Source organism: Selaginella moellendorffii, unplaced genomic scaffold, assembly GCF_000143415.4.
Source record: "Selaginella moellendorffii unplaced genomic scaffold, v1.0 SELMOscaffold_12, whole genome shotgun sequence".
NCBI lineage: Eukaryota > Viridiplantae > Streptophyta > Lycopodiopsida > Selaginellales > Selaginellaceae > Selaginella > Selaginella moellendorffii.
The window spans coordinates 648144-674883 of NW_003314273.1; the positions used below are offsets into that span (position 1 = coordinate 648144).

Here is a 26740-nt window from a genome sequence, read left to right on the forward strand (position 1 = left end):
ACTGTTAAAATAAGATCAATTAAAAAGAAAGCCTTCAATGCAAAAACAAGAAGGAACAAAATAAATCAATCTAAGTCCCAAGATCTCGTCAAGAATGCCGTGTCAATGTTGTTTTCGATTGCATGATTGTGCTGTGCAGAGCTGTCTATGAAGTGAGAGTCTCCCCGCGGTTTCTTGCTTCCAAAGCGTAAAACGAATATACCCAGCGCCAGCAGAATATGCTGGGGCTTAACTGAATATTCGCAAGGTCCTTTTCTATTAGCAGACCCTTTGAGAGAATATGCCGGCGCGATGACAAAAATGGCGTGAAAAAGGTAATTCTTTTGTCTAATGGGACGTGGCACGTTAGTGTTTAAACGATCGCTAGGCTAAACCTCTTTTTGTAGGTGAGGGAAATTCTAGGTAGCGCGCGAGCGAGAAATCGGTGAGAGGGAGAGCGCGAGGAGAAGATCGACCTGAGATCACGGAGAGAGTGTAGCTAGGAAGAGGGCGGCTATGGCGCCAGCAGCTGCCGTGGATTCGTCGCCGCTCCAGGATTGGAGCGACGAGATGGAAAGCAATGGAGATTTCGAGCTTGCGAGCAGCAGCGGGAATGGATCGGGGGCTCCTGGCGCGCCGGATCACGGCTGGCACAAGGTGACAAACCCTAAGAAGCAGCGGCTGCGGGAGAGGAAGCTCAAGGCCGAGGGGGGAGGAGGAGGCGAAGGGGGCGCTGGGTTAGGTCAAGATGGGAAGAACTCCTCCAAGGCGTTTGAGGCGCTGGAGAAGGAGGCGGAGGCGCGAACCGAGCGGCGCAAGTCGAGGAAGGCTGCATGGAGCGCCAGTGTCGCCGCCGCTGCCACCCCCGCCGCGAATGGCGTCCATGATCCTCACGGCAGCGACGATGAGGAGCAAGGTAGCGATGTTGAGTCTAAGAATGCCGCTGTTGCGAATGGAGGAGGAGGCAGCGCCAATGGAGGCGAGAAGAAAAAAAAGGCAAAGAAGCCAAAGGTTTCTATTGCCGATGCTGCGGCTGCAATTGACCCAGTGGATCTGGCAGACTATCTCGCCACCTTGTCGGTATGTTCTTCATCGTTTTTTCTTCTTTGGTTTTTCTTTTTTCGAATTCCATGCATGCTGACACTTGGATTTCTCCTCCAGGCGTCTTACGACGATATTCAATTGATTCGTTGCGTGGATTACTTCGTCAAGATTTTCTCGCCTGTAAATACGGTAGAGATCGCGTGGGACAAGATGTCGAGGGATCCGCTGCTCAAGAGCGTCCAGGTGAGAGTTTAAATGCTTCTCGTGATGCTTAGAGACTAATGCTGGCTGTTTTCCTTCACATTTCAAGGTTCCTATCGGGGATCTTCCTGACAAAGTGTGTAGAGCCACAGCTAACTGGCTGGGACAGAAGTCCGTGGACGCTTTGTCACAATTCGTCTCCTGGGCCCTCAACGATGTTTTGTTCGAGGCTCAGCCCCAGCAAAAGGGTGGGAAGAGTGGTCCTACGGTTTCCAACAGCACAAAGGTAGCTAGCCCATGACATTTTGTGGCGCTATTTCTTTTATCTCTTCACATATATCCTGACCGGTCGCAACCAACTTGCGCGTGTCTTTGGCAGATTGCTGTGCTCGTTGTTGTGGCCATACTACTGAGAAGAAGGTCCGAAGTGCTACTGGGAATGATGGAAACGCTTCGACAACCGAAGTTTCAAGCTCCACCGAAGCTTTACGTACTGGCCTGGATGTACGGCCAGGTTGGTGTTTGATACTGTCCTGTGCTCCGAAGGTTTTAACATTTATCGCAGGTAGCTCGTGAGGATCTGCTTGCTGGATTATATCTGTGGTCCCATAATCTTCTGCCATTCGCTGTTGGTAGCTCCAGCACTCCGGTTACTCGGGACATTGCTCTCCAGTTTTTTGAGGGGTACGATAGCTCTTGTTTATCTCATGACTGATGGTTGCATTTATTGCAGCTTTGTGATGAAAGACCTCGCTAAGAACCGCCCCTCTCTCTTGACTGGTGCTACAAGGAAGGAGAGGTTGATTTCTCCTCACGCGCTCATTGCGTGCCTCCATATGGCGTATCCACCCGAGTCGTCTAGAACTAAGGTACAACTACTCATTTTTGGCGGGCAAGATATTGACATTCGCGTGCAGGCAACGCAAAGGTATTTGGCGATTTATCCCACAGTGAAAGAAATTTCTCTTGGAGGCTCTACTCGCACTCGAGCACTAAAGACTGTAGCTCAGCAGCTTCTTCCGATGTCCCTTACCGTGGCCGAAGAAGGTAAACTATCTGCATTATCTGATGGCCTCCCTCATCTAAGCTTGCCCTGGCAGATGATGCCGAGTTGTCCCTTGAAGGCTGCGATCTATTCAGGTGGTGTTTGTTTCAGTCACCCGATAGCTACAAGCAATGGGTGAGTCCTGCTTAAGTTTTCTTTGTGACAGTCCTTGAACTCTTGTGTCTACCGAACTTGTACTATTGCAGGAGAAGCTCTATCCGGAAAGGTTGAAAGGCAGCGTGCGTGTCCTAAAGTTCCTTAGGGGTACTTGGAGGGAATCCCAGTCCATGCTCTCGCCACTCAAAGAGTTACAGAGCACGGTGACATCACTAAAGCTCCAGGTGAGAGCTGAAAATGCCCTTTCCTTTGAGATGTTCGCTAACTCTTGTTTGTATGTGCAGAGTCTCAAGATGAAACAAGATCCCAAGCTGGAAGCCGAGTCGATCAAGGCTTTGGATCACTGCAAGTTTCTCCAGAAGAAGATGAGCTTGTGGAATGCGTGCTTGAGCGCGAGCGTCGCTCTGGCGTGCACGGCGGCTGCTGGCTACGCGTTCTATCTTCTGAGCCCCGACAAGAACCCATGGAACTGGGACGGTAAGATTCTTCTCAGCAATCTATAGTTTCTCTCTTCTATCTCGATCGCAAGCTACCATTGACGACAGCAACACCAAAAGCCAAAAAAAAAGGTTCTATGCTCGACGTGATTCAAAGACAAGTTCTTAGACCTTAGAGACGGTGAAGAAAAAAATTTGATCTTTTGGAGTAGGATAGGCGCTTCTCTCTTTTTTTCTTCACCGTTTGTTTCTTCGTAATAATAAGGAATGGAAGTCTTTGCCTTTTGAGGGGGAAAATTTCGAAATTTTAGGGCTCTTTGCTGTGGTTATGGAGAAGCCGGGGCATCTCAAGGCGGTGGACGGGGTTTGATCGTCGAGAGCTTGATTCTCGTCTCATTCTTGCTCGATTTTATGCCAGGTGCTGCTTACAGCTCATGAGGCGGAGCACATTGTGGAGAATCTCAAGTGTTTCTCGGTGAAAGAGGCATGGATTGTCTTGCATTTCGTTTTTCTGTGAAGTTTTGCTGTCAGGTGGGATGTCCTGCGTGGATGAAGCAACACCGGAAGCTAGAAAAGCTTAATCTCCAGGTTTGTCTAGATCGCGATCGTTGTGATGCGTGATTCTTTTTGTTTCTTTTGATCAGGCCCATTATAACACTATAGCTCACTGTGACGAGTTCATTATGGAGGTGAGATCTCGATTCTTGTGTAGATAAACACTTGTTTGATCGTCTTTTCTTCTTTCTTTGTGCTGCAGGCTTTGCTTTCGTTTGAAAAGCTAGGAGTTTTGATTCATGAGCTTCTTGCTATCGAGGTAATACAAATATCTATCTATCTATGGAGCTCACTCGATCGTTGTGACAAGCGTAGATCTGGAAAGAGAAGGTCTTGCCTCATATAATGAAGCACTTGGCTGGAATGTCATCTACAATAAGGCTGAGCCTGATTTTCTATCAGGAAGTAACAGTTATAAAGTTGTTTGAGGTGCGATAGACGAAATTTGGAAGCCCGTAGTGTTAACAAGAGTTAGTTTCCCTCGCAGATCATGCTCTTTCACAAGGAAGCGTGTAAAGCACTGGGTAGCAGCAACCTTCTTGAGGTATGGTTTCCACTTCTTTTTTGTTGCTATAACTTTTTGTTTCTCGCAGCTTGTTGATTATTGCTATCGAAAACTGGTGTATCTCAACACAAATGCTTCAAAAGACGCCGCTTATAAAGGTTTTGCTTAGATCCTTCAAAAAATGCTGAGTCTTAAGAATGGATATTTACCTTTGGATCTTTGGATGAACAGAAAGAACTGCCCAGCAAGTCATGTCTCTAAAGCCAGAACTTGAGATGGAAGAAAAGGTTAGTGTCGATTTTACGCAATTCGCTGCCATAGTTGAATTGACTTAGAGAGCTTCGGTGACTTCCAGGCTGGCGAGATACAGTTTGGCTGTGCCATCGCGTCCTTGACAATTTTGCGGTACATGCTGTCTGCTGTTGCTGATAACATAAAACGTGAACGTTTCTAATCAAAGGCATGAGCTGATTCACTCTCTGACTTTTGATCATTTCTTTTTCCTGTTTTTGTTTATCTAGGTACTTCAGCGATTATGTCAATGATCTTCCTCCAGGAGTGATGGTTAGATCGACAATCAGGTGTTATTTTATCATTCTGAGCTATGAATGCACAGGCCCGGCTGATTGACACGCATGATGTGATTATGGGGCTTGTCAACCTTGTGGAGTCGCCCCCATGGGAAAGACGAAGAAATCTTAAAGCCAAAGTCGTGGTACGTTTTACAAATTATCAGCTCACAACATTTTTCTTCTTTTGAATTTGGAATACTAGACAGAAAAGTATGAGGAAGGAAAATGGGTTGAGGTTACTCCACAAGATCGGTTCAGGATTTTCAAGTCTGAAGCACAGGTAATTCTTAATTCCTCTCGAATTGTCAAGGCGATTGAGTGTCGATCTTTGCAGGTCTGGCTGGCATTGAATAATCTTGTTGCAGACATTCAGTGCCGTGCTAGATACACCTACGATGACTTCCGCCAGGCTCAAGTCTTGAAGGTAGAAGGTTCTCTTCCTTGTCTTCTGTCCCTGCCTGACACCGGGATCCACTCCAGCTGCGAAAGTATCTGAATGAAATGGTGCTGGAGCAGCTGCCGGTTTTGAAGGATTTACAATGGGTAACACTGTAGCTGAAATCACCGATTCAACATTTGTGTTTATACAGGCTTTAGAAGAAATTTCTCTCAAAGTGTTTGCGACGGAGGAGGACCGAAGAACTGCACACTTGATCATGGAGGAGGTACGAATACCAGAGTTCTCGATGTTACAAAGGCGTTGACATTGACGACATTACTTCAGATACCGGAAATGAGAACAGCGCTGCTTGCCAGACGAGACTGGAGTAAGCTTAGTTTTCGAAAAAAGAAGTTGGCAAATGCTCGTTTTCTCTTGTTTTTTCAGGACAACTTGCTGAAGATCAGATAGAGATGATACGATCCGACCCACGATTGAGTGGCGATTCCCCGGCAGAGCTGGACGAACTAATGCGGATGTTCCAGTTTGGCGAGTCCATGGATACGCCCAAGTGCGCAGATTGCGGCGCTCCAGCGGAGAAACGATGCTCACGCTGTAAAAATGATTGGTGAGCTTGCAAAATTCGATCGATTCCAAGAGAAATTTGTAAAACGTTTTTGCTCTTCCAGGTATTGTGGCCGGAGCTGCCAAGTCGCAAACTGGAAGATCCACAAGAAGATATGTGACTTGGTCTCAAGCGCTAACACGAAGAGCTCCTAGCCTAGCGACGCTTTAGCGCCAACGTTTGAATTTAAACGTGGAGCTGACGGGGCTGCTGACGTGGATCCTACGCGGGCGCTGTCCCCAAAACCCTGGCTATGGCCGCGCTAGCGAGCTCGTACTGCTGCGCGTTTAGGTTCCGCCGGGAGAAATGCCGCGCGATTCTCGGGTGTGGCGAGCGGCGCCTGGCGTCTGGCAATGCCGCTGGATTGATCGTATTGATGGGATGCGTTCCTTGCGAAATAGGCTCCTCGCGGCTTGTTCTTGTGAAAGCGTCGGCGGCAGGGGCATCCAGTGATGAGCCACTACCCGCTGGTAAGTAGTTTCGATTCGACTGCGCAACGATCTTACTAGTCATAGTTCTTGGATTTAAGATCCCGCAGCTAAACGCTCGCGCTCGACGAAGAAATCCAATGTGGAAGGGGGAACCCAGGCTCCAAAGAAGGCTTCTGCGAGGAAGAAGAAAACCACCGATTCTTCGGAAGAACAGGAGGCTGAGTCGCTAGGGGGTGGTGAAACTTCTACCATCCAGCGAGACAACGAGTTTGCTGCGACCAGGAGCTTGTACAGGAAGGTGATGAATGCCGAGGAGAAAGAGCTCCGTTTCTACTTCCTCGAGTCGCTCATGGAGAACGCGAGGAGTGGCAACATTGATGGTGTGGAGGAGGTCATGTCCGAGATGGACGTTGTTGGATTGAAACCGGGGCCTCGATCCTTCCATGGCCTCGTTGCTGCTTACGCTCAAGCGAATGACGTTGAAGGAGCGGTAAGTTTCTCTCCTTTTTCTTCCTCTCCGCTAGAGATTACGAGATGGCTACTTAGCTTTTCTCTTTTCTTTCAGTGCAGCTTCAGGCTTTGAGGAAGGAAATCGCGTCGGGAGAGACGCCTCTGCAAGAGACTTTCGTTGCCGTCGCGAGGCTGCTTGGACGTGCTGGCCTTCGTGATCGAGCGGAGAAAATTCTCGGAGCTATTGAAGGTGCAAACCTGGATACTCGTACTGCTTGGGTGGTGACTTGTGGTACGTTTTTTATTCTTCTTTATCTTTTCCGTTGTTGAATGGATCTGGATTCTGCGCAGAGGAGCTTTTCAATGCTGGATACTTGAACGAAGCAAATGACCTTTTTATGAAAGGTGCAAATGGTGGTTTCAGAGCCAGTGAGCATTTGTACGACATATTGGTCGAGGAAAACTGCAAAACCGGCAAGCATGGTGTTGCCATAAATATTTTGAGGTCGATGGAATCAAGAGGAAGGCTGGCCACTACCTTCCATTACAATTGTTTGCTTCTTGCTCAGGTAAAAGTTTTTAAAATCTTGGTTTCTATTTACACTTTTGACAGGGAAATGCCAATTTTCCAGACATTGCAGAAGACACTTTTGAAGAGATGCAGTACCTAAGACGTGAGTCCATACGTTTTACGTGCTCAATGACTCACAAAGTGCCTTGTGCTTGCAGCGGACACGAAACCCGATACCGAGTCATTTAACCTTATGATACAAGCTCAAACACGTTGTGACAACGGAGAAAGGTGTGTTTGGTCACGCGTATAGAGATGCTAACGTCCTTCCATTCACAGGGTTCATGAAGTCATAGTGCTGATAGGACACATGACGGAGCTGTATCCTCAAGTGAAGCCAAATGCTCGAACATATGCGTAAGTGAGTCTAATCATTATAAACATTTCCTGTTTCCTACGTTCGATATGCAGACTGATCGTTGAATGCTACGTGAAATTTAACTTCATGGACGAGGCAATGCGTCATTTTCGGGCTCTCACAAAATTATTCCCAGGTTCTCTACACGTTCTCCATTGTGATGGGAAGCACGGTGATCCTCTCTCGCTGCTGATACGCTCGCTTTGCTTGGAAGGTAACTTGGAAAAAAAAATGATTCTGTGTTCATTGCTATTGCTTATGCAGGTAGAATTGTACAGCTTGTCGAAGTTTTGGATTTGATGCTACAAGAAGGCCTGAAATTAACTCCAAGAGCTATGTTTATGAATCGAAAGGGACGCACGTTAGTAAGCTCGTGGATTGAGCCCATACAGGAGGAAGCAGACATAGGATGCGAAATTGATTTTGTTGCACGGTCAGTTTTCTTTCTTACAGTTTATTTCATGCTCTTGATACGAAGCTTGTAATTTGCAGTTACATAGCAGAAGGTGGTCTAACTGGCACACGGAGAAGATGGACGCCCGCTGCTCGTAAGGATCCAAACAGGATTCTACCCGATTATGATGGCTACAGATTTTCACCTCCAGTGGAGAAGTCTTACAAACAGTACTGCAGCATAAAGCGACAAGAATATAAGCGAAAGCTGATTCATTTGTTGCAATTTGAAGGCGTCTATGCCTTGGGGGAAAATGCCAGGGAAGAAGAGTACACTGCAATACTAGAGAGGCTGAAAAAAGAGAACGTCCGGAAGAGACTTAGTGACGTTCGAAAGCCCAAGGCAGCAAGTAAGCTTTCTGTTGCTGAAATGAAGGAAGAACTTGAAGCTCAGGGTCTTCCAACGGACGGGAACAGAAGGCTCCTGTATCAAAGGGTTCAAAAGGCGCGCAGGATAAATCTGGCCAAAGGAGCGCCTTTGTGGATGCCACCGGAAGAAGAAACTATCGAAGAGGTCTGTCTTCTCAAGCAATTTTTTAAAATTCTTTTTCTAAGGCTTCCATCGTTGTATTGCAGGTAGATGAAGAGTTTGAAACAGTCTTGGCTAAAATAGATCTGAGAAACCCGAGACAACAATATCGACGAAAATGCTTTATTGAAGGAGTGGGACTTGAAAACTTGTACAAAGAAAATCCACGAATGGTGATCGAGGAGTCGGACAGCGAGATGGAGGAGGACGCTGAAGCAGAGCCACGAGAGGTAGAAGGACATGTAGTCAGGGAAGATGAAGAAGAGATTATTCAACCCGTTGACGGTGGTGAGGTTGATGAAACAACAGAAGCATCGAAAACAACAGACGACGAAGACGAAGAAGAAGAGGAAGTCGTGGTAAGTGCTCCAAGATTCCTTCTACATTTGTGAGGATCACATTTTCGCTTTTGTAGGAGGTGAGCCCTGCTGTAGTTGGCAATGAACCAGCGTCGGACAACATCGAGGGAGCCTACAAGCCATTGACGCTGGAAGAGAAGCGTGCAGAGCTTGCTGCAATGAAGTTCGACTTTAGAGAAATGGACGAGATTGAGGAGATATGGGGATGGACCTGGGAAAGAGATCTACAAGCTCAACCTCCGGAGATATGGACGCGCAAGCGCGAAGTTGAGCTGAGCATTCAGCTGCTGGACAAGGCAAGTTTCGTCCTTACGATTTTTCGAGCTTTGGAAGTGCTAAATACTTTGTCTCCTCAGGTTCTCGAGCTGGGAGGAAGTCCTACGTTAAGCGACTGTGCCATGCTTGTCCGGAACGCGATGAAACTCCCATGGCCGGAATCAGTCGTCACGCTGATCAGAAAGTCTCACAAATGTGGACACAAATTTGGAAGGCAAGTGCTTAGCTTCTAAAGTTTTTGTTCTTCTCAAAGTTTTTGCTCTCTCTCTCGCAGCAAGCTCTACGAGGACGCGGTTATGTCGTGCTTGTCCGTCCAAGAGAACGATGCCGCCATCGCCATTCTCACAGACATGGAAGAGTCCGGAGTTAGCACTCCAAACGAGCTGCTAGGCCGGGTCCTTCCAGATAACTAATCTAAAATCTCCCATTAGACACGTGGCATAAGCTAGGGTTTTGGGGCTTGGCAATGGTAAGCTCTTCTCTGGCGCGCTCGCGCGTCCACGATCTTCTCTCGGCTTGATGGTCGATCCTGTTTTCTAGGAGAGGGCGATCGGCGCTGCTGATCCGAAATATGTGGCTGGATCGAAGATTATCTGCGTTTCGTCGTGGGACAATGCGCGGCGTAAGTATCCGGTTTTGGGATATTTCCAGCGGTTTTGATCGTCTCCTTCTCTCTAGATTCGGCCGAGATCATCGATCGCAGGGCCTCCAAGGATGGAATTGAGTACTACGTTCACTACATTGATCGTGAGTGGGTTTCTTTGAGGTCTGGGATGATGAGTTGTGGATGTAGTGAACAAGCGCATGGACGAGTGGGTTTCTCCAGGGCGGATAGAGAGATTGGACACGGAAGTTGCTCCAACGTTGAAGTCTATGATGGCTGAGAAGCTTGCTCCACTCACAATTCCTGGCACACCGAATTCAGGTGGACAGGGATCCTGTGATAGCAAGCACGACACTCCAGGCACGTCAGACAGGAAGCTCACCAGGAATTTTAAGCGGAGATATGACGAGATTCACAACGTCCAAAAGGTTTTATAGACTTTCTATACTTCTTTGTCGCTCAAGAAATGCTGTTCTGTAGGGAGTGGACGAGCTTGCACCCATCGATCAAACTCTAGAAAAGGAGCACGAGGAGAAGACGAAGATCAAGAACATACAGGTTCTTAGCATGGCCCGAGAGGTTTACGATGATTCTAGGTGCTTGTTCTTCAGGTTGTGGAACTGGGAAAATATGAGATGGACACCTGGTAAGTGCATTTCTCATCAATATCACAAGGATTAAAACACTATTGTTTGGCTTACGCAGGTACTATTCGCCCTATCCAGATGAGTACGCGCACGAGCACAAGCTTTACATTTGCGAGTTTTGTCTCAAGTATGTCAAGAAGAGAAGAACTATTGAGCAACATAAGGTACTTTAAGCTGTCTGTGCGGAACTGCATATAACTATTCATGTGTTTTAGATAACGTGCCACCTGAAGCGGCCTCCAGGCAAGGAAATATATCGAATGAGTGCCCAGTCCGACGATGGAAGCGGCAAAGCTACTTTGGCTCTCTTTGAAGTGGATGGGTTACTACAAAAGCTCTATTGCCAGGTAATTGTCCTGGTTCCGTGTAGATTTTCTGTTGATATTTATTTATTTTTCCCTTACAGAACTTGTGCCTGTTTGCGAAGCTCTTTCTGGATCATAAGACTCTATTTTATGACGTCGAGGCTTTCTTGTTCTATATTCTCACCGAGATTGATGAAGACGGGTTCCATTTAATGGGATATTTTTCAAAGGCAACTTGTTGAAAGCAGCTTTTCGTTTTCTAATCTCTCGTGTTTCTTCTGCAGGAAAAGCTTTCACTGGAGGAGTACAATTTGGCCTGCATTTTAACGCTACCTCCTTTTCAGCGACGCGGATACGGACGCTTGCTGATTACTTTTGGTACGCCCTGACGTTTAAGTTTGTTTTTCTACTTATGTATGGATCTGGCATAGCGTATGAACTTACAAAGCGCGAGGGTAAATCGGGGACACCAGAGCGCCCGCTATCTGACCTTGGGAAGGTTAAATGTTCAAGCTTCGTTTTTATTGCACCTTATATTTACTTGATGCAGGTGAGCTTTAGAAGCTACTGGACGCGAATTCTACTGAGCATTCTCAAGGATCATCGGGGAAATTTGTCTATAAAGGTTACTTGGTCTTCTTTTTCTAAATCATGTTCTTATAATTCATATAGGATTTAAGTACCATGACAGCCATTCGCACTGACGACATTGTTCAAACTCTTCAATCTCTGAATCTTATCAAGTACGTGGAGTCTTCCTTTTTATACTTTTTTTCTCATTCTTTCCAGGTACTGGAAAGGCCAGCACATTCTTTCAGTTACAGCACGCGTGGTTGACGAGCATTTGAAGGTGCCGTATTTCTTTCCTCTGGTATGTGACCCGCAATTTCGCTGAATGCAGAATGTCGGACCACAACCAACCTGGAGCATTGATCCAGCGAAGATGAACTGGACTCCAACAACATATGCAATCAAAAGGCCACGGTGACGTAGTTTAGAGGGACCGAAGGAGGACTGTAAGAGACGTGAGTAGGACTACAGATGATGCAGCTGTGACAGTTGAGAGCAGGGACAAGATTATAAGAACTTTGCTCGGCCTCATATTCAACAGCTGTTCGTGTAGGAGTCCCAGAAGTAGCGATATCTCTAGTTGGATAGCAGGATAGCAGTTCTTCTCCCAAGGCATCCACTCCGACTTTGAAGCTTCGTCAGAATTAGCACCATCTTCTCGCAGCTGGACCTGGCGAATCCTTTCTCTCAGCAGCAGCATGTCACTAGCAAAGTTTGTGCTACTGAACCCGTCTACGGCTGAGTCCTCACCGCGACTTTCCGACACCTTTACCTCACGGATTCGTTCACTCAGCAGCCGCATCTCCCTTTTCAAACCATCTGCACTGAAGCGACTATCGGAAGAAGAAAACGAAGACGAACTAAAGTCTAGAGACATCTGGACTCTGGCACGCCTAGTGCGATGGAGAACGGGCCTAGAACGGCACAGGTTTTTCCTCAGCGTCCTAGAATTCACAAGGAGCAGAGCTGATGAAGAGCTACTGAGAAGATCCATGGCCGAAGATTCAGACTGCGATGTTGGAAAAGCCTAGCAGCTTAAATGAGAGACCATTCAAGCTCCAGGACAAGAACAGGAAGGCTGCGGAGAAGGTTCGTTGTCCGCGGGAATTTACAACTGTTTCTTAGCGTTGTCTGGACATTTCTGCCGTTCCGTATCCAGATAGCTTCGAAGTAGTCATCAAGAACAGGAAGCCTGCTAGCAAACAAAGCTGGGTAGAGCTAGCTACCTCTCGGACGGCTCTTCAGAAGAATGTGGGTCAGTCAGCGTGCTGTCGTCTTCTCGGGTAAGTGCGAGTTTTATGCTTCACGTTTTAGTTTCTTTTCGATTTTTTACGACTTCTGGAGTGCAGATCTCTTGCTTTATTCTCGAAAGATTGGCCAACAAGAAGGAAACTGTTTGTCTTCTGACGAGGTAGCTACCTAGCTTCTTTTTTTTTTTCAATTCGATCGTGTTATCGTGACGGAACTTCTTCTCTTTGACAGGACTTCTATCTTTGGCAACTACTGTGCAAGAATCAATTTGTGTTGAATTTACAGGAGTGAGTATATGGTCTCTGGAGCTACCATACGGAGTCATGCTGAGACACTTGTTGGTGCGGGTTCATGAACGGGACAGGAGCAGAATAGTGTGGGTGAGATACCACCAGCCGTATTATCGGGTCGATCACCTCGTCATTGTCACTGCTCCATGTCGGTGAATTGCCTGCTTTGACAAACTATATCGGTAAGCCTCTTCATTTCATCCGCTAACTCAAAGCTTACTCACTCACTGTGTACCTTTAGGAGCCGGGTAGAAATCGTTGTTTCGCCCTGGAGCCATTAGCAAGCAGTTACCTTCATCCTGAACGATACGCTCTTGTGAGGAAACTGGCTCAGCAGTCTGCAGCAGCTCCAGACACAGCTTGAGCTTACTGTGGTCCGCCGGTGCTCCACCTTCCGACGCTAAAGTCAGTGCTTGGAACACATGACTTTGCACCATGTCCAGAGCGGTGGTTCCTGCTGGAGAACGTACGTGTGGGCTCGCATGGTGGTCGAGCAAAACCGCTATCATCTCTGGATCAGCGAGTTCTCCAGCAATGTGTAGAGGTGTCCTTCCTTCGACATCGACAGCGTTGACATCGGCGGCTCCGAGCTGTAGCAGGATGCTCACAACTTTTCGGCTGCAGTGCGCGACAGCATAGTGAAGAGCGAACGTTTTGTCGAGGCTGAGGCCTTCCTCCATGACCAGAAGCTTCACCAGCTCAACATCCGACGAATCCAGTGCCTTTTGCATCCTCCGTGTCCGTTGCTCGTCCAGCGAGTCGCTGCAATCGGCTCTGGAGGCATTGTAGTAGCCACATTTATGTCGGATGGCTTCTATCTCGGCAGCTATCTCCACCGGTACATGTTTCTCTAGCGCTTCCGTTGACAGGCCAGACTTGGCTATAAGCTTGGAACACACTGACCACAGTTGGAGCAGGTCCTGCTCGCGAGCTGTGACAAGGATTCTCATGGCGTCCTCGATCGATGCCTTCTCAGCCATCGCAGCCAGCTCCTTCTGTTGTAAAGGTAAAGAAGTTGGATTACTTAAATCATTGGCTTCTCTCTCTCTCTCTTTCTTACAGACCTGTACCAAGACGGAGAGCTCGTCAATGCCAAACATTTGAGCGGCATGAAGGGCTTCCAGCGCGAAGTCGACCGCGGCTCTACATTGTGAATGCCAACAAGAGCTTTCCTTGCACCCTCTGTCAGGCTGAGAATTCGAAGGTAGCAAACATAGCTGACCACTGTAGAGAAATCGCAACGTGAGCATGAAGGCGTCGTGGCCGACTGCCGAGACCGGCATAACCAGGGGGGCTTGCGTTGGTCCATTGCTAGTCAGCACCATCCGGAAGAATCGACTCCGTGCAGCCAGGACACACTTGTGAGCATAGACGTGCCTCCCGTCGATTGCAAATGCAACGTCACTGAAGGCCTGGCCATTATCTAGGAGGTTCGAGAAGTCCTCTGCCAGTTGCTTCAAAGGCTCCGAATCCTCGAGACTCATTCCGGGAAACCTTTCTCAGAACAAACTAGCAGCGGAGCCGGGACTGCGAAATACCGTGTGAAGATCCTGAAGCAAAGCTGTGCAAGGATTCATCTCATGAAGAACTCTATGCTCTTAGATGGCAAGAGATGGGGCGGGAAAAGTCTAAGACGATTATAAGAACTCAGCACTCAACTGGTCGTGATCAGCGAGATCAAAAAGGTGAGAGGCTTCATACCTTTGAATTCTTTCTTCTGATTACACATCTGCTGATTCGATCGCTACAGGGATGTTTTGTGGCCGCGAAAAGGCAACAAGAACGCTGTTTGTCCATTCATGGTGCTGTTCTTTCATTCTCTCCATTTCACACTTTTTTCTGTGCCTAGGAGTTGACTCGAGAGCTCTCTTTTTCTTTCTAGGAAGGCCGCTACCGCTCCTTACATTTTTTTTAGCATGGGGGATTGATGACTCGGTCTTTTCCTTATGCTAGGAAATGGACGGGTAAACGCTACTCCAGTTTTTTTCTTCGCGTTTGGTTTGTCTCGGTTGGATGATTGGCTTGGTCTTATTAACTTTCATATTTGCAGCTACCCGCCATTGGAAAGGGAAGAACCGGTCAAGGGGGCCCGATGATTGGGACTCTAGAGGTACACATCCAGTGCACACTTTTGTCTAGCACCTTGCTTTCACAGGTATGACTGGTTCATCGAGAAAAAGAATTTTTAAAGTTGGAAAAGATAACTAAAGGATGCGGTACGGAGACTTACGTTATCTCAGGTGGGGGTGTTAAAGCCAGAAAATTAACTTCCAAGCCAGCGAACCAGCCAGCGAGCGGAAGCTTTGGGTGCTGCGACCTTTTACGAGCAGCACAAACGAGGTCAAAAGCTCCGCTCACCGTGACGAGACTTATCAGGTAAGCGTCCGTTTCTTTTCTAAGAGGAGATTTTCTCTTGATTACAGCTTCTCTTTGGCAGACAACGGGATATAAAAAAGAGCATCGACAAAAAGGGGCACTAGCATTACGTTGTAGGATCATCCTGGATCTATGCGAGACAGTTGAGCTGTTCCGGGGCTTGTTTCACGAGGCAGCATTGGGACGGTGAAAAATGCCTCTCCTAGTTTTTATTATGGGCACTGACATTCTCTTTCATTTGGCTCTCAGAGGCGGTACACATATCCGGAACTCCAGCCTCGAAAAGCTTTCTGGTAATCTGTGCCTGTCCCCTCTCTGTTTTTCTACCTAGTGATTCTCTTGTTTCTTTGTTAATGTGATGTTTACACTATACAGATATCCAACTTTTAAAGGGGGACCATCTCGCCCTGCGCGTACAGTGTGTCGACATTCTGGAATGACATGGCGACACTCCCACCAAAGCTTTCGAGCGAGTTGCCGGACGCGAGTTTAGCAGCGGGAGGCGAGCATGTTGTCATCTTCCAGTGGTATGGAGACATCTCTTTTTCTTTTGCCGATTTGCAGTGGCCACTCCGTGTATAAAAATCCGTCCCTGTGCTTGTTTTTGCAGCAGCCAAGGATTGCAGGTTTCGGTGGTGCTGGTTCCAATTCAGGTCGCGGCTACGTTCCCTGTTGCTGGGCTCTGAATTGAAATCAGCGCCCTTGAAACTTTGCGATCCACACAGGGGGATATCGGTTCTATTTTCTCTCGATGTCTTTGGTGAGGTCTTTGTTTCCTCATGGTGTGGGAGATTAATAAGTTTTTGGCTCCTTTGGCAGCACTGGAACAAATACGTTACAACGCGTGAGGCAAGATGTTCGTCGTGGATCAATCAGGTACGAGGTTTTTTTATTTGGCGCTCAAAGCGTTAACTATAGTGGCAAAAAGTACTTATTTTACAAGCAGTGTTAGCTGGCCGGAAATCTGCGTTCCTAATAGTTGCATGGCTTCACAAACTTGTCCACTTGAAGACATCATACCAATTTAAGCTAAAATATAAACTAAGATCAAGTTTGACTCTGCAGAAGTTTTCACCTTCATTGACAATGAGTTGAAAGAAAGAGATTGATCGCAACAGAAACACCACCATGCTCCCCTTTGTGCTAATTGGCATGATATTTTTTTAATGTAAACAAAGAAGAAAAGCCTGGAACATTAAATCTTGGTGGCGATGTCTCGGCCAGGAACGCACACAACTCGAGCCGGGGTGTGTATGGCAGCATATTGGCCTTTTGAGCTCCTCTACATTAAGCGCTGTCGTCATCAACAGAGCACCACCACTTGTCTGTTGAAACAGACACACAAAAACTATTAAGAAAAAAGAATAACGTAAATAACTTCAGAAAAAAAGTAAGAAGGAAGCTGGCGATGTTGTTTTGTTTACCAGAGTTCTTGGGTTTTGGCTGTTGAGAGCCGAGATGTAAATCGCAGGCTTGGTCCCAACGTTGAGCTGAAAGTGAACGATTTCAAGTCAGTGGTGAAGATTTCATGGTGGACATAAGTTATTCCTTGAGACTTTCGTAGAAACAAACGAAAGAACAAGCCATGAGTTTTGAGAACTGAAAAAACCTTCCAATCTTGCTACGAGATTTCGTGCTACGAGACTTCTTGCTTCGAAACAAAGTCAGCCTTTAAATATAAGTGTTCCCATCAAAAAGCCAAACAAGTCAAGGATATGATCATCATATCAAGATCAGATGTTCGCAATAGCCCGGTTCGTCCTTGAGATCCTTTTCAGTTTTTCGTTCGTCACAGGAAAACCATGAGATCGCAGTGGTGAAGATTTCATGGTGGACATAAGTTATTCCTTGAGACTTTCGTAGAAACAAACGAAAGAACAAGCCATGAGTTCGAGGCCTGAAAAAAGAATACGTGATTCCAGAGATTGTCTGGGACGATTGCAGCCTCTCGTAAAGACACTTTGGCAACATGCATCCTCTCCCATTCAACCCCAACAAATTAGATATAAATGATACATCTCATGGTTTTCCTGTGACGAACGATGTACTTTCAGCTCAACGAGGTAGTTAGTTAGCACCTCGAACTCATGGCTTGTTCTTTCGTTTGTTTCTACGAAAGTCTCAAGGAATAACTTATGTCCACCATGAAATCTTCACCACTGCGATCTCATGGTTTTCCTGTGACGAACGAAAAACCTCAAGGACGAACCGGGCTATTGCGAACATCCCCCTTAACATCTCGTAGCACGAAATTCAAATTCCTTACAGCCTTCGAGTAACAATCTCTTTATCATATCTCGACTTTTCTCATAGAAAAGGTTTTCAACCATTTGAAAAGTTAGTTGGGGCATCCCAAAGCACCACGAAAGTATCCAAGTCTTTTGTACCCAGGCGATCTCATGGTTTTCCTGTGACGAACGATGCACTGAAAAGGATCTCAAGGACGAACCGGGCTATTGCGAACATCCCCCTTAACATCTCGTAGCACGAAATCGCTAAGAGCTCCCTACCCCGCGAAATCCCGCAGTGGATCGGGATTGGCAGCGACTAACACATTCAAGCACCCAAGATCACCACTGCCAACAAAGCTTCTTGAAATCCAACGGTAAAGAAAAAAAGTATCCAAATGCGATCAATGTCTCGTTGTGCTTGAGAAACAATAGGAGAAGAGAGAGAGAGGATCAAAGACGTGTAAAAAGGAAAAATAAGAACGAAATGAGGGAAGAGGACATCGAGCTTGCATGCATGCATTCAAGAGAACGTGTGTTTTTGGAAAAAAATTTAATTCAAATTCCTTACAGCCTTCGAGTAACAATCTCTTTATCATATCTCGACTTTTCTCATAGAAAAGGTTTTCAACCATTTGAAAAGTTAGTTGGGGCATCCCAGCCATTACATTTGCTCCATTAAGTCAAGCTTCGGTGATACAGCGATCAAGTCGCTCTCATCCTCTACCTAGTCGTTTTTGCAATAGAAACCACTTGATCAACCACTACCCAAGCAATTCTGCAATGAAATCAGTAGGTAGAGGGAAATCGTCCAGAAAATCCAGCAGCAGCACGAGACTTCTTGCTTCGAAACAAAGTCAGCCTTTAAATATAAGTGTTTCCATCAAAAAGCCAAACAAGTCAAGGATGGATCACTTTAGTTACAGTGGACAATGTAAACAAAGGACCTTAAATCTTGGTGGTGATGTCTCGGCCGGGAACGCACACGGCGGGCGGGGCCAACTCGAGCCGGGGTGTATATGGCAGCATATTGGCCTTGAGCTTCCGGATCACGTCCAGCCCTACGTTGAGCGCAGTTGCAGCGGACCTGTCCGGGATCATCAAGAGAGCACCACCACTTGTCTACACACACGCATCAGAAAAACGTTAAGAGAGAAGCTTTGTTTACCAGAGTTCCTGGGTTTTGGCTGTTGAGAGCCGAGATGTAAAACGCAGGCTTGGTCCCGACGTTGATCTCAAAGTGCATCATTCCCCGCGGGAATATCGTGATGTCGCCCGGGTTCAAGAGGTTGATGTGTGGTACTCCTGGAAAATCACCCCATATGTTCTTTATAAGATCGAGACAGAGAATCTTATTTTCCTACCAGCTGTATCCACGAATCCAACTTGAAGTGGCCCGCCAGAGATCATGGTGAGGAGCTCGGAAGCTCGAGGGTGGGTGTGTGGGAGATTGACTCCACAGGGAACCATGTTAAAGTGTACATAAGTTATCCCTTGAGACCTGCAAAGAAAACCAAGGAAAACCTCGATTGGGATCTCCAAAGGCCAAGAGTTAAGAAAAGTACGTGATTCCTGGGAACAGTGTCGTGTTGATCGCTGCGCGAACGCCACCGGGTCCATTGCTCACGACGCCATTCTTGAACACATCTCGCAGCACGAAATTGCTAAGAGCTCCCGACCCCTCGAAATCTCGCAGCGGGTCGGGGTCGGCAGCGCTCACAAACACATTCCCGGCGGCAGCGCCCAGGATCATTACCACCAGCATCGACTTCTTGGACTCCATCGCTCGAGATCTAGCCAAAGGAAGATTATCTCGTCTCCTTGTCAGAAACTTCGACTCAGGAAGAGAACGAGAGGGGGCGAACGATGATAAATCTGCCAAGAGTGTGGGGTTTATATACTGTGGCAAGTCTCAAAGTCGGAGATTAAAAACTCTCCAAAAACACGCGTAGTCTCAATTGCCAAGCTGGTTACGTTTCTAAATATTTTCTTTACGAAAAAAATTAAGGTAAAACTATTTTGACCTGACCAGGTCTCACTCACGTTCCAAATCGTAGATTCTACGAATGCATACATACTCACAAGTTCTTACAAACCAATCCTTTGATTGTTTTAGATGGCAAGAAAAAACATGACGTAGAGTTTTTGGTACATACAAGGAGACTTACACTTGTCAGATACGGGAAATATTTTCTCCTTTTTTTTGTTCGCTCAATGTGCTGTGTCTGTCATAATCTATAGGAAGAATTATCGCAAAAGCAAAACAGAGAAGAAGATAGCTACGCAAGAATCGGGCTGAACTCTCTCCATCGAATCCGTCCACGCAAACCTGGAGAGAAACTTTAGCTCAAAGTTTTGTTACCTTTTCCCCAGGATACACCGTCTTGGATGACGCACTCCTCTTGAGTCCCAGAACAATCAGATATTTCTCACGACAGGCTTCTAGGGAGGAGACGTTACTGTTTAAATCAGTGAAACTTAGTCAATCTCAGCTTAGCATCCCCAGCTTCTCCAGCGATGCGTCTTTCTTGGAAAATCCAATGACACATCACCCGGAGAAACTCCACGACGTCGGACTTGCATCCGCCACACCCAAACAATCCGGCCATGATTCTTAAAGTGGCCTTCCCTTCCGAATATTCTTGTAACGAGTTTTGCAATGGTTTTAGCTCGTACCATTGGAGATTTGTGCTGCCGGGTGGATAGAGGAGCTTGATCAGGTCACCCAACAGAATGGTTTCTATCGAGAAAATCCAGAAGCAGCTTTCGACTTGGTACTCTGAAAGTCGATACAAGCATTCTCTGTTTCCTTTTCTTTCTTTAAATCCAGGTGATCACTTTGCAAAGTGTGTCGAGTTCGTGCATCGTTTAGCTTAGTTGGAGGGAATCGATTCCATTTTCTACTCCCAGCTAGTTTTGGAGCTTACAAGAGGAAACGAGCGACAAAACTGTTGCATAGGGTCACAGGAAAAGGATCTCCGTGAACACCGTTGGAGAATTTGATTTTCTCTTTCCAGCCATCTACGGTCGTAGAACACTGGAAGTCTCCGTGAAGGTTTTGCTCTAAAGTGGAAGCAACTCAAGTAATATATAGTAAGTCTCGAAAATATTGTTGGTGGTGATTGTGAGTCACCATCACCACCATTAATGATGGCGAAGAATGGCGGACCATGGGGGAGTGATGTAGGTTTAGTCCCATGCTCCTCAGTCGGACACACATGATTATGACAGTGAAAAAGTGGTTCATTTATACGCTTCTTACATGGATTTTTTTCTTCTTCTTTTTGCCTTTGTACAATTACAGATTGCAAGCTGGCCTAAAATTTCCACTAATGATTTCATGTATCTAATCTCGAAATATAATATGGTGTCAAAGTTGGTGTAACCAACAAGGTTGATGGCTCCACGCATTCAGACTATTACATCGTGGAGGCAGATAATACCCATTCATCAAGGGAAAATCTATGGTTGGGAAATTTTTAATGCGAATGGAAGTCAGAGTGCAAAGAATGCCAATAGCAAGAGCTAAAGCCTCGTATAGAATGGATGAAGCACAGCCATGGCTCAGAAACTATTCACGCTTGTAGTACTTCTCCAAGACTGGGCCCAAGAACACATGACATGAGCAAGGTCCCCAATTTGAAGATCACCTGAATACTTTTTCTTTTCGTCTCTAGGTGGAGAAGTACTACTAGCGAATAGTATCTGAGTCATGGCTGTCACGTTGTAAAATTGTCACATTGTTGTGTACAATTGGATGCTATTTTTGTTGGTGAGGCATCTTGTTTTAGATCGTAAGGCCCAACTAAAAATCCAAGTACAAACTTTGTTTTCATAACAAATTTGATTCTCAAATTTCAAGATTATGTTTGACTAAATCAGATTGTATCAGAGTAAATTTAAATTCAAAAGTTGACAAAAAAGTCATCAAAACTTTGAAAATTCATTCCTTGGACGAAGGCCAAAGCTTTGGGTAATTAGGTCAGCAAATACGAAGGTGTACTTCAAGGCTAACCTATATGCATTTCCATTAATCATGGTTATCATTTCATTTGCTGCCAAAAAGTGTGGGAGTAATTATCATATTATTACCTTTCCTTTACCAGGTTATACTTGTGGTGTGTACTAAACTCTAGTACTAGTAGTTAGAGGTTACAAAAATTGACTTTGATAAAAGTTCCAATTAAATTTTCATATTACCAAGTTATACAGATAAGGCCATTGTAACAACTCAAGACTGAGAATCATATACTATGGCTAGCGTTTTTATTACCAGCTTTATTATAAATTGTCCAAGAACTTTGTGATATGTGATATTACATAAAGTTGTTAGACCAATATAGATTTATTTTTGCATATTACTTTTAGGACTTCAAAATAGGTAGAAATTATAAATTACATAAATTTTGCAAAAATAATTCTAAACTGGTGTTTATTATATTTCTTTAATATTTCTTTATCACACCCTTTTGATCCCATTCATATTCCACCACCACTTTCTCCATAAGTCAGCACTAGTGATTAGAAGTTTGAGTTTGCTATTATACTTGACTTGACAAAATTTAGATGTTTTATTAGTGATTGCACTTGGGTGCTTGCTTCTTATCTTACTCATGCGTTGCTTAGTAATTTCCATCATTGAAACCTAATCCTACATCAATTCAATTGCTATTTGATGCTTGGCATCAAAAGGGATGATGTTAGCACAAATTAAAGCACTTGCAGGTCGAACAGGCAAGCAGTTGACGAGTTTATGGCCTGGTATATGAAGATGCACGAGCTAGATATGTACCAGAGCATGCGTCAGAACAAGGAGTTAAGTGCGCCAATTTTACATTCTCAGTTATTTGAGTTCGAAAAGAATAACATTCAGGCAAATCATTGGTTTCTTTATTTATATTTATGGTTTTTCAAATGGAAAAATGAAAATTTCGAAAAGTAGATGGATGTTGCAACATGTGGAGCAGGCTCATGTGTGACATTAGCGATTTTGAAGTGTAGTACTGTCCTTTCTGGCTGGATTTCCTTCCCGGTGGCTGTCCGGAATGGGAGATGGCCAGCTACAAAGATACACAAGGATTATCGGTGAGAGCTATTGTGGAAGAACGAGAGTGCTGTGAGGAAGCTCCAGGTGAAGATGGATATCAAGTCAGCAAGATCGGCCACCAAGGGCAGCAAGGGCCAGGCTTTTTCTTCAGCCCCGTCACCAGATCGGAAGAAGGTGATATGTTGAGGATGCTGATGCCATAGAGAGTTTGGAAATCATTCATGCAGATTCAGGAAACCTTGCAGTCCAGTAGGACTTGTTTCCACCAGTCAGTGCCTCATCGTCAATGAATGCATTGTTATACAGTGACGTGAGCGAATTTGTCTCTCGTAAACTTTGAACTCTTCAACTATTTTCGCTGCTATCTGGTAACAAACAATAGTATACCATGGGAACTGGAAAGCTTCTGGCTCGTCAAGGAGTGTAGCATGTGTTCAGGATCTCCTTGTTCTTTGCAACCTTGGAGTAGGGGGAACCGAAAATACACATGGCAACGATGCTTTCCTGAAAAAACGAACATTCAATTTCGAAAGGATTTACCTTTCCAGGAGTCCTGGCACATCAGCGATTTGTGTTGGCCGCTACTTAACTCAACACAGAGTTTGTTTTACCTCTTAGAGCCTCTGCTCTCGAGTCCTGCCGTGTCAGTGAGTCCCGCCACATCAGCGTGTCCTGCCATATCAGCGAGTCCCACCACGGTAGCGAGTCCTGCCACATCAAGGATTTGTGCTGGTCGCCACGTTACTCAGAATAACCTTTCTAAAAATACGGTATCCCCAGGACCTTGCCGTGTGCGCGTAATTTTCAGCTTGCAAGTTTCTGCAGTGTTATTCAAAGCCGGCAAATCCACCACGTAGCCAGCTCTGTCTAGTATCCCAAAAGCAGCGTTTGCCAAGTTCTTCAGTAAAGCATTTGAGAACTCCGTATACTGATCAACCAGCAACACATCTAGTAGGCGAATCGATGATGAGAAGACCCTAACCCCTGCTCATCTGAGCCATATTATGCACATATAGTGCATTTAGGATTAGTAAGTTAGTTTTCAAATCCAGTATTTTATTGGTAGTTTCATCCCCTCCTCTCTGATACATATACTTTATTATTACCTATATTCATTAAAATTAGTTATGATAACTAAAAGTTATTATAGAAATATATGTTTACAATAAAAAATAAATTAGAATCAAAAGTAATAAAAGAGTAGAATCCAAAATGATAGCTGAAAATATTATTCATTAGAAAAGTATTTTATAAATATAAAAATTCTTTTCAATTTACTATATATAGAGAATTATTTTTTATATGATCTTTAAAAAATTACTTATTTTTCATAAGAATTAAATATACCATACAATTTTTTTTAACATGCTATAAATTAAATACCAATAATGCATATCCACTTGAAACTTTCTAGTTTCTCAATTAACTTGGGTAGAGACTAAAAAAAATTTAGCAATACTGACCTCCTACTATTATGATTTTTTACCCACAGTCACATTAGTGACACTTGAAACTAAGATCAAGTTTAACTCTACAAAAGTTCTCCCCTTCATTGATAATGAAGTGAAATATCGCAACAGAAACACCACCATGCTCCCCTTTGTGCTAATTGGCATGATTTTTTTTTAAAAAGGTAAATGTAAACAAAGAAGAGGAACATTAAATCTTGGTGGCGATGTCTTGGCCGGGAATGCACACACTGGGCGTGGCCAACTCGAGCTGGGGTGTATATGGCAGCATATTGGCCTTGAGTTCCCTTATCATGTCCAGTTCTACATTAACCGCTGTTGCAGTGGAGCTGTCTGGAATCATCAACAGAGCACCACCACTTGTCTGTAGAAACAGATACACAAAATTATTAAGAAAAAAGAAAAAAGTAAATAACTTCAGAAAAAAACAAGAAGGAAGCTGGCGATGTTGTTTTGTTTACCAGAGTTCCTGGGTTTTGGCTGTTGAGAGCCGAGATGTAAATCGCAGGATTGGTCCAACGTTGAGCTGAAAGTGCATCGGTCGTCACAGGAAAACCATGAGATCGCCTGGGTACAAGAGGTTGACGCGTGGTACTTCTGGAAAATCACATCGTATTCAATGATCTTTACGGGATCAAGATCGAGAGATTGGACTTATTTCCTACCGCCTGTATCAACGAAACTGGCCCACCGGAGACCATGGTCAGGAGCTCCAAAGCTCGAGGGTGCGTATGTGGGACATTGACTCCACAAGGAACCATATGAAACTGGACATAAGTTATTCCTTGAGACCTTCATAGAAACAAACGAAAGAACAAGCCATGAGTTTTGAGAACTGAAAAAAGAATACGTGATTCCTGGGAAGATTGTCGTGTTGATTGCAGCCACGAACACCACCGGGTCTATTGCGAACATCCCCATTAACATCTCGTAGCACGAAATCGCTAAGAGCTCCCTACGCCGCGAAATCTCGCAGTGGATCGGGATTGGCGGCGACTAACACATTCAAGCACCCAAGATCACCACTGCCAACAAAGCTTCTTGAAATCCAACGGTAAAGAAAAAAAGTATCCAAATGCGATCAATGTCTCGTTGTGCTTGAGAAACAATAGGAGGAGAGAGAGAGAGAGAGAGAGAGAGAGAGATGAAAAAGAAAAAGTAAGAACGAAATGAGGGAAGAGGGCATCGAGCTTGTATTCATGCATTCAAGAGAACGTGTGGTTTTGGAAAATTTCTTAATTCAAATTCCTCACAGCCTTCGGAGACTTATCCCAGTAACAATCTCTTTATCATATCGACTTTTCTCGTAGAAAAGGTTTTTAACCATTTGGAAAGTTAGTTGGGGCATTGCACTAGCCATTACAGTCGCTCCATTAAGTCAAGCTTTGGTGATACAGCGATCAGGTCACTCACTACAGCGCTCCCTCTACCTAGTGGATTTTGCAATAGAAACCACTTGATCAACCACATGATCAAGCTACAAGCTCAATCTCCAAGCAATTCTCTGCAATGAAATCAGTAGGTAGAGGGTAAATCATCCAGAAAATCCAGCAGCAGCACGAGACTTGGACGCGACCATTCTCTTGCTTCGAAACAAAGTCAGCCTTTAAATATAAGTGTTCCCATCAAAAAGCCAAACAAGTCAAGGATGGATCACTTCAGTTACAGTGGACAATGTAAACAAAGGACCTTAAATCTTGGTGGTGATGTCTCGGCCGGGAACGCACACGGCGGGCGGGGCCAACTCGAGCCGGGGCGTATATGGCAGCATATTGGCCTTGAGCTTCCGGATCATGTCCAGCCCTACGTTGAGTGCAGTTGCAGCGAACCTGTCCAGGATCATCAAGAGAGCACCACCACTTGTCTACACACACACACACATTAGAAAAACGTTAAGAGAGAAGCTTTGTTTACCAGAGTTCCTGGGTTTTGGCTGTTGAGAACCCAGATGTAAAACGCAGGCTTGGTCCCGACGTTGATCTCAAAGTGCATCGTTCCCCGTGGGAATATCGTGATATCGCCCGGGTTCAAGAGGTTGATGCGTGGTACTCCTGGTAAATCACCCCATACGTTCTTTATAAGATCGAGAGAGAGAATCTTATTTCCTACCAGCTGTATCCACGAATCCAACTTGAAGTGGCCCGCCAGAGATCATGGTGAGGAGCTCGGAAGCTCGATGTGGGAGATTGACTCCACAGGGAACCATGTTAAAGTGTACATAAGTTACTGCAAAGAAAACCAAGGAAAACCTCGATTGGGATCTCCAAAGGCAAAGAGTTAAGAAAAGTACGTGATTCCTGGGAACAGTGTCGTGTTGATCGCTGCGCGAACGACACCGTTGCTCAAATTCTTGAACACATCTCGCAGCACGAAATTGCTAAGAGCTCCCGACCCCTCGAAATCTCGCAGCGGGTCGGGGTCGGCAGCGCTCACAAACACATTCGCGGGGGCAGCGCCCAGGATCATTACCACCAGCATCAACTTCTTGGACTCCATCGCTCGAGATCTAGATTATCTCGTCTCCTTGTTCTTCAGAAACTTTGATTCAGGAAGAGAACGAGACGGGGCGAACGATGATAAATCCCAAGAGTGTGGGGTTTATATACTGTGGCAAGTCTCAAAGTCAGAGATTAAAAACTCTCCAAGAGTCTCAATTGCCAAGCTGGTTACGTTTCTAAATCTTTTCTTTACAAAAAATTAAGGTAAAACTATTTTGACCTGACCAGGTCTCACTCACGTTCCAAATCGTAGATTTTACGAATGCATACATACCCACAAGTTCTTACAAACCAATCCTTTGATTGTTTTAGATGGAAACTTCGACAAGAAAAAACATGACGTAGAGTTTTTGGTACATACAAGGAGACCTCACACTTGTGAGATACGGGGAATATTTTCTCCTTTTTCTTGTTCGCTCAATGTGCTGTGTCTGTCATAATCTATAACTAGTGGAAGAATTATCGCAAAAGCAAAACAGAGAAGAAGAAAGCTACGCAAGAATCAGGCACGTTACTGTTTAAATGAGTGAAACTTAGTCAATCTCAGCTTAGCATCCCCGCTTCTCCAG

General features: G+C 45.2%; 6 protein-coding genes and 1 long non-coding RNA gene across 13 annotated transcripts; 5 read left to right on the top strand and 2 right to left on the bottom strand.

Moving 5' to 3' along the window:
• Nucleotides 1–357: 357 nt before the first annotated feature.
• On the top strand, nucleotides 358–3109 carry LOC9660277. Its single transcript, XM_002969202.2, has 10 exons — nucleotides 358–1059; nucleotides 1141–1266; nucleotides 1334–1510; nucleotides 1604–1738; nucleotides 1790–1908; nucleotides 1958–2093; nucleotides 2142–2271; nucleotides 2325–2404; nucleotides 2476–2610; nucleotides 2671–3109. The coding sequence occupies exons 1-10, from the start codon at nucleotides 496–498 to the stop codon at nucleotides 2887–2889; spliced, it is 1821 nt and encodes a 606-aa protein (XP_002969248.1). The 5' UTR covers nucleotides 358–495; the 3' UTR covers nucleotides 2890–3109.
• An 18-nt stretch (nucleotides 3110–3127) lies between these two features.
• On the top strand, nucleotides 3128–4543 carry LOC112346078 (zinc finger MYND domain-containing protein 10-like). Of its 2 annotated transcripts, XM_024674135.1 has the most exons (12): nucleotides 3128–3187; nucleotides 3242–3307; nucleotides 3355–3411; nucleotides 3468–3512; nucleotides 3581–3637; nucleotides 3694–3807; nucleotides 3866–3922; nucleotides 3972–4041; nucleotides 4115–4170; nucleotides 4239–4323; nucleotides 4405–4447; nucleotides 4500–4543. In XM_024674135.1, the coding sequence occupies exons 1-11, from the start codon at nucleotides 3152–3154 to the stop codon at nucleotides 4443–4445; spliced, it is 684 nt and encodes a 227-aa protein (XP_024529903.1). In that variant the 5' UTR covers nucleotides 3128–3151; the 3' UTR covers nucleotides 4446–4447; nucleotides 4500–4543. The 2 variants fall into 2 exon arrangements, with proteins under 2 accessions (XP_024529903.1, XP_024529904.1); XM_024674136.1 differs by lacking the exon at nucleotides 4500–4543 and having other exon boundaries at nucleotides 4239–4343; nucleotides 4405–4439.
• A 1101-nt stretch (nucleotides 4544–5644) lies between these two features.
• Nucleotides 5645–9327, top strand: LOC9659478. Its single transcript, XM_024674129.1, has 14 exons — nucleotides 5645–5929; nucleotides 5989–6380; nucleotides 6461–6632; nucleotides 6692–6909; nucleotides 6954–7014; nucleotides 7070–7142; nucleotides 7191–7268; nucleotides 7323–7483; nucleotides 7534–7702; nucleotides 7762–8236; nucleotides 8299–8610; nucleotides 8667–8906; nucleotides 8967–9100; nucleotides 9161–9327. Exons 1-14 carry the CDS (start codon nucleotides 5713–5715, stop codon nucleotides 9297–9299), a joined length of 2841 nt encoding a protein of 946 aa, XP_024529897.1. The 5' UTR covers nucleotides 5645–5712; the 3' UTR covers nucleotides 9300–9327.
• On the top strand, nucleotides 9297–11552 carry LOC112346077 (putative MYST-like histone acetyltransferase 1). Of its 2 annotated transcripts, none has more exons than XM_024674130.1 (15): nucleotides 9297–9355; nucleotides 9427–9508; nucleotides 9565–9633; nucleotides 9680–9918; nucleotides 9971–10048; nucleotides 10102–10136; nucleotides 10196–10301; nucleotides 10353–10484; nucleotides 10544–10672; nucleotides 10727–10820; nucleotides 10874–10941; nucleotides 10993–11067; nucleotides 11115–11185; nucleotides 11232–11292; nucleotides 11344–11552. In XM_024674130.1, the coding sequence occupies exons 1-15, from the start codon at nucleotides 9353–9355 to the stop codon at nucleotides 11428–11430; spliced, it is 1329 nt and encodes a 442-aa protein (XP_024529898.1). In that variant the 5' UTR covers nucleotides 9297–9352; the 3' UTR covers nucleotides 11431–11552. The 2 variants fall into 2 exon arrangements, with proteins under 2 accessions (XP_024529898.1, XP_024529899.1); XM_024674131.1 differs by having other exon boundaries at nucleotides 11243–11292.
• Nucleotides 11553–12356: 804 nt separating this feature from the next.
• LOC9659479 (regulatory protein NPR5) lies at nucleotides 12357–14417 on the bottom strand. Of its 4 annotated transcripts, XM_002969441.2 has the most exons (4): nucleotides 14255–14305; nucleotides 13618–14080; nucleotides 12789–13548; nucleotides 12357–12714 (listed from the first exon to the last, which is right to left on the bottom strand). In XM_002969441.2, exons 2-4 carry the CDS (start codon nucleotides 14035–14037, stop codon nucleotides 12572–12574), a joined length of 1323 nt encoding a protein of 440 aa, XP_002969487.2. In that variant the 5' UTR covers nucleotides 14038–14080; nucleotides 14255–14305; the 3' UTR covers nucleotides 12357–12571. The 4 variants fall into 4 exon arrangements, with proteins under 4 accessions (XP_002969487.2, XP_024529901.1, XP_024529902.1 ...); XM_024674133.1 differs by having other exon boundaries at nucleotides 12778–13548; nucleotides 13618–14417; XM_024674134.1 differs by having other exon boundaries at nucleotides 12641–12714; nucleotides 12774–13548; nucleotides 13618–14417.
• LOC112346080 lies at nucleotides 14153–15989 on the top strand. 2 transcript variants are annotated; one of them, XR_002992278.1, is made up of 9 exons: nucleotides 14153–14238; nucleotides 14304–14355; nucleotides 14436–14551; nucleotides 14604–14929; nucleotides 14991–15115; nucleotides 15179–15222; nucleotides 15305–15456; nucleotides 15540–15689; nucleotides 15749–15989. It is a non-coding gene; the product is annotated as an uncharacterized LOC112346080 (long non-coding RNA). The 2 variants fall into 2 exon arrangements; XR_002992279.1 differs by lacking the exon at nucleotides 14153–14238 and having other exon boundaries at nucleotides 14313–14355; nucleotides 14436–14517.
• Nucleotides 15990–17998: 2009 nt separating this feature from the next.
• On the bottom strand, nucleotides 17999–26174 carry LOC9660278 (germin-like protein 5-1). Its single transcript, XM_024674390.1, has 5 exons — nucleotides 26020–26174; nucleotides 18723–18790; nucleotides 18522–18658; nucleotides 18326–18462; nucleotides 17999–18279 (listed from the first exon to the last, which is right to left on the bottom strand). The coding sequence occupies exons 1-5, from the start codon at nucleotides 26167–26169 to the stop codon at nucleotides 18106–18108; spliced, it is 666 nt and encodes a 221-aa protein (XP_024530158.1). The 5' UTR covers nucleotides 26170–26174; the 3' UTR covers nucleotides 17999–18105.
• Between the last annotated feature and the right edge of the window lie 566 nt (nucleotides 26175–26740).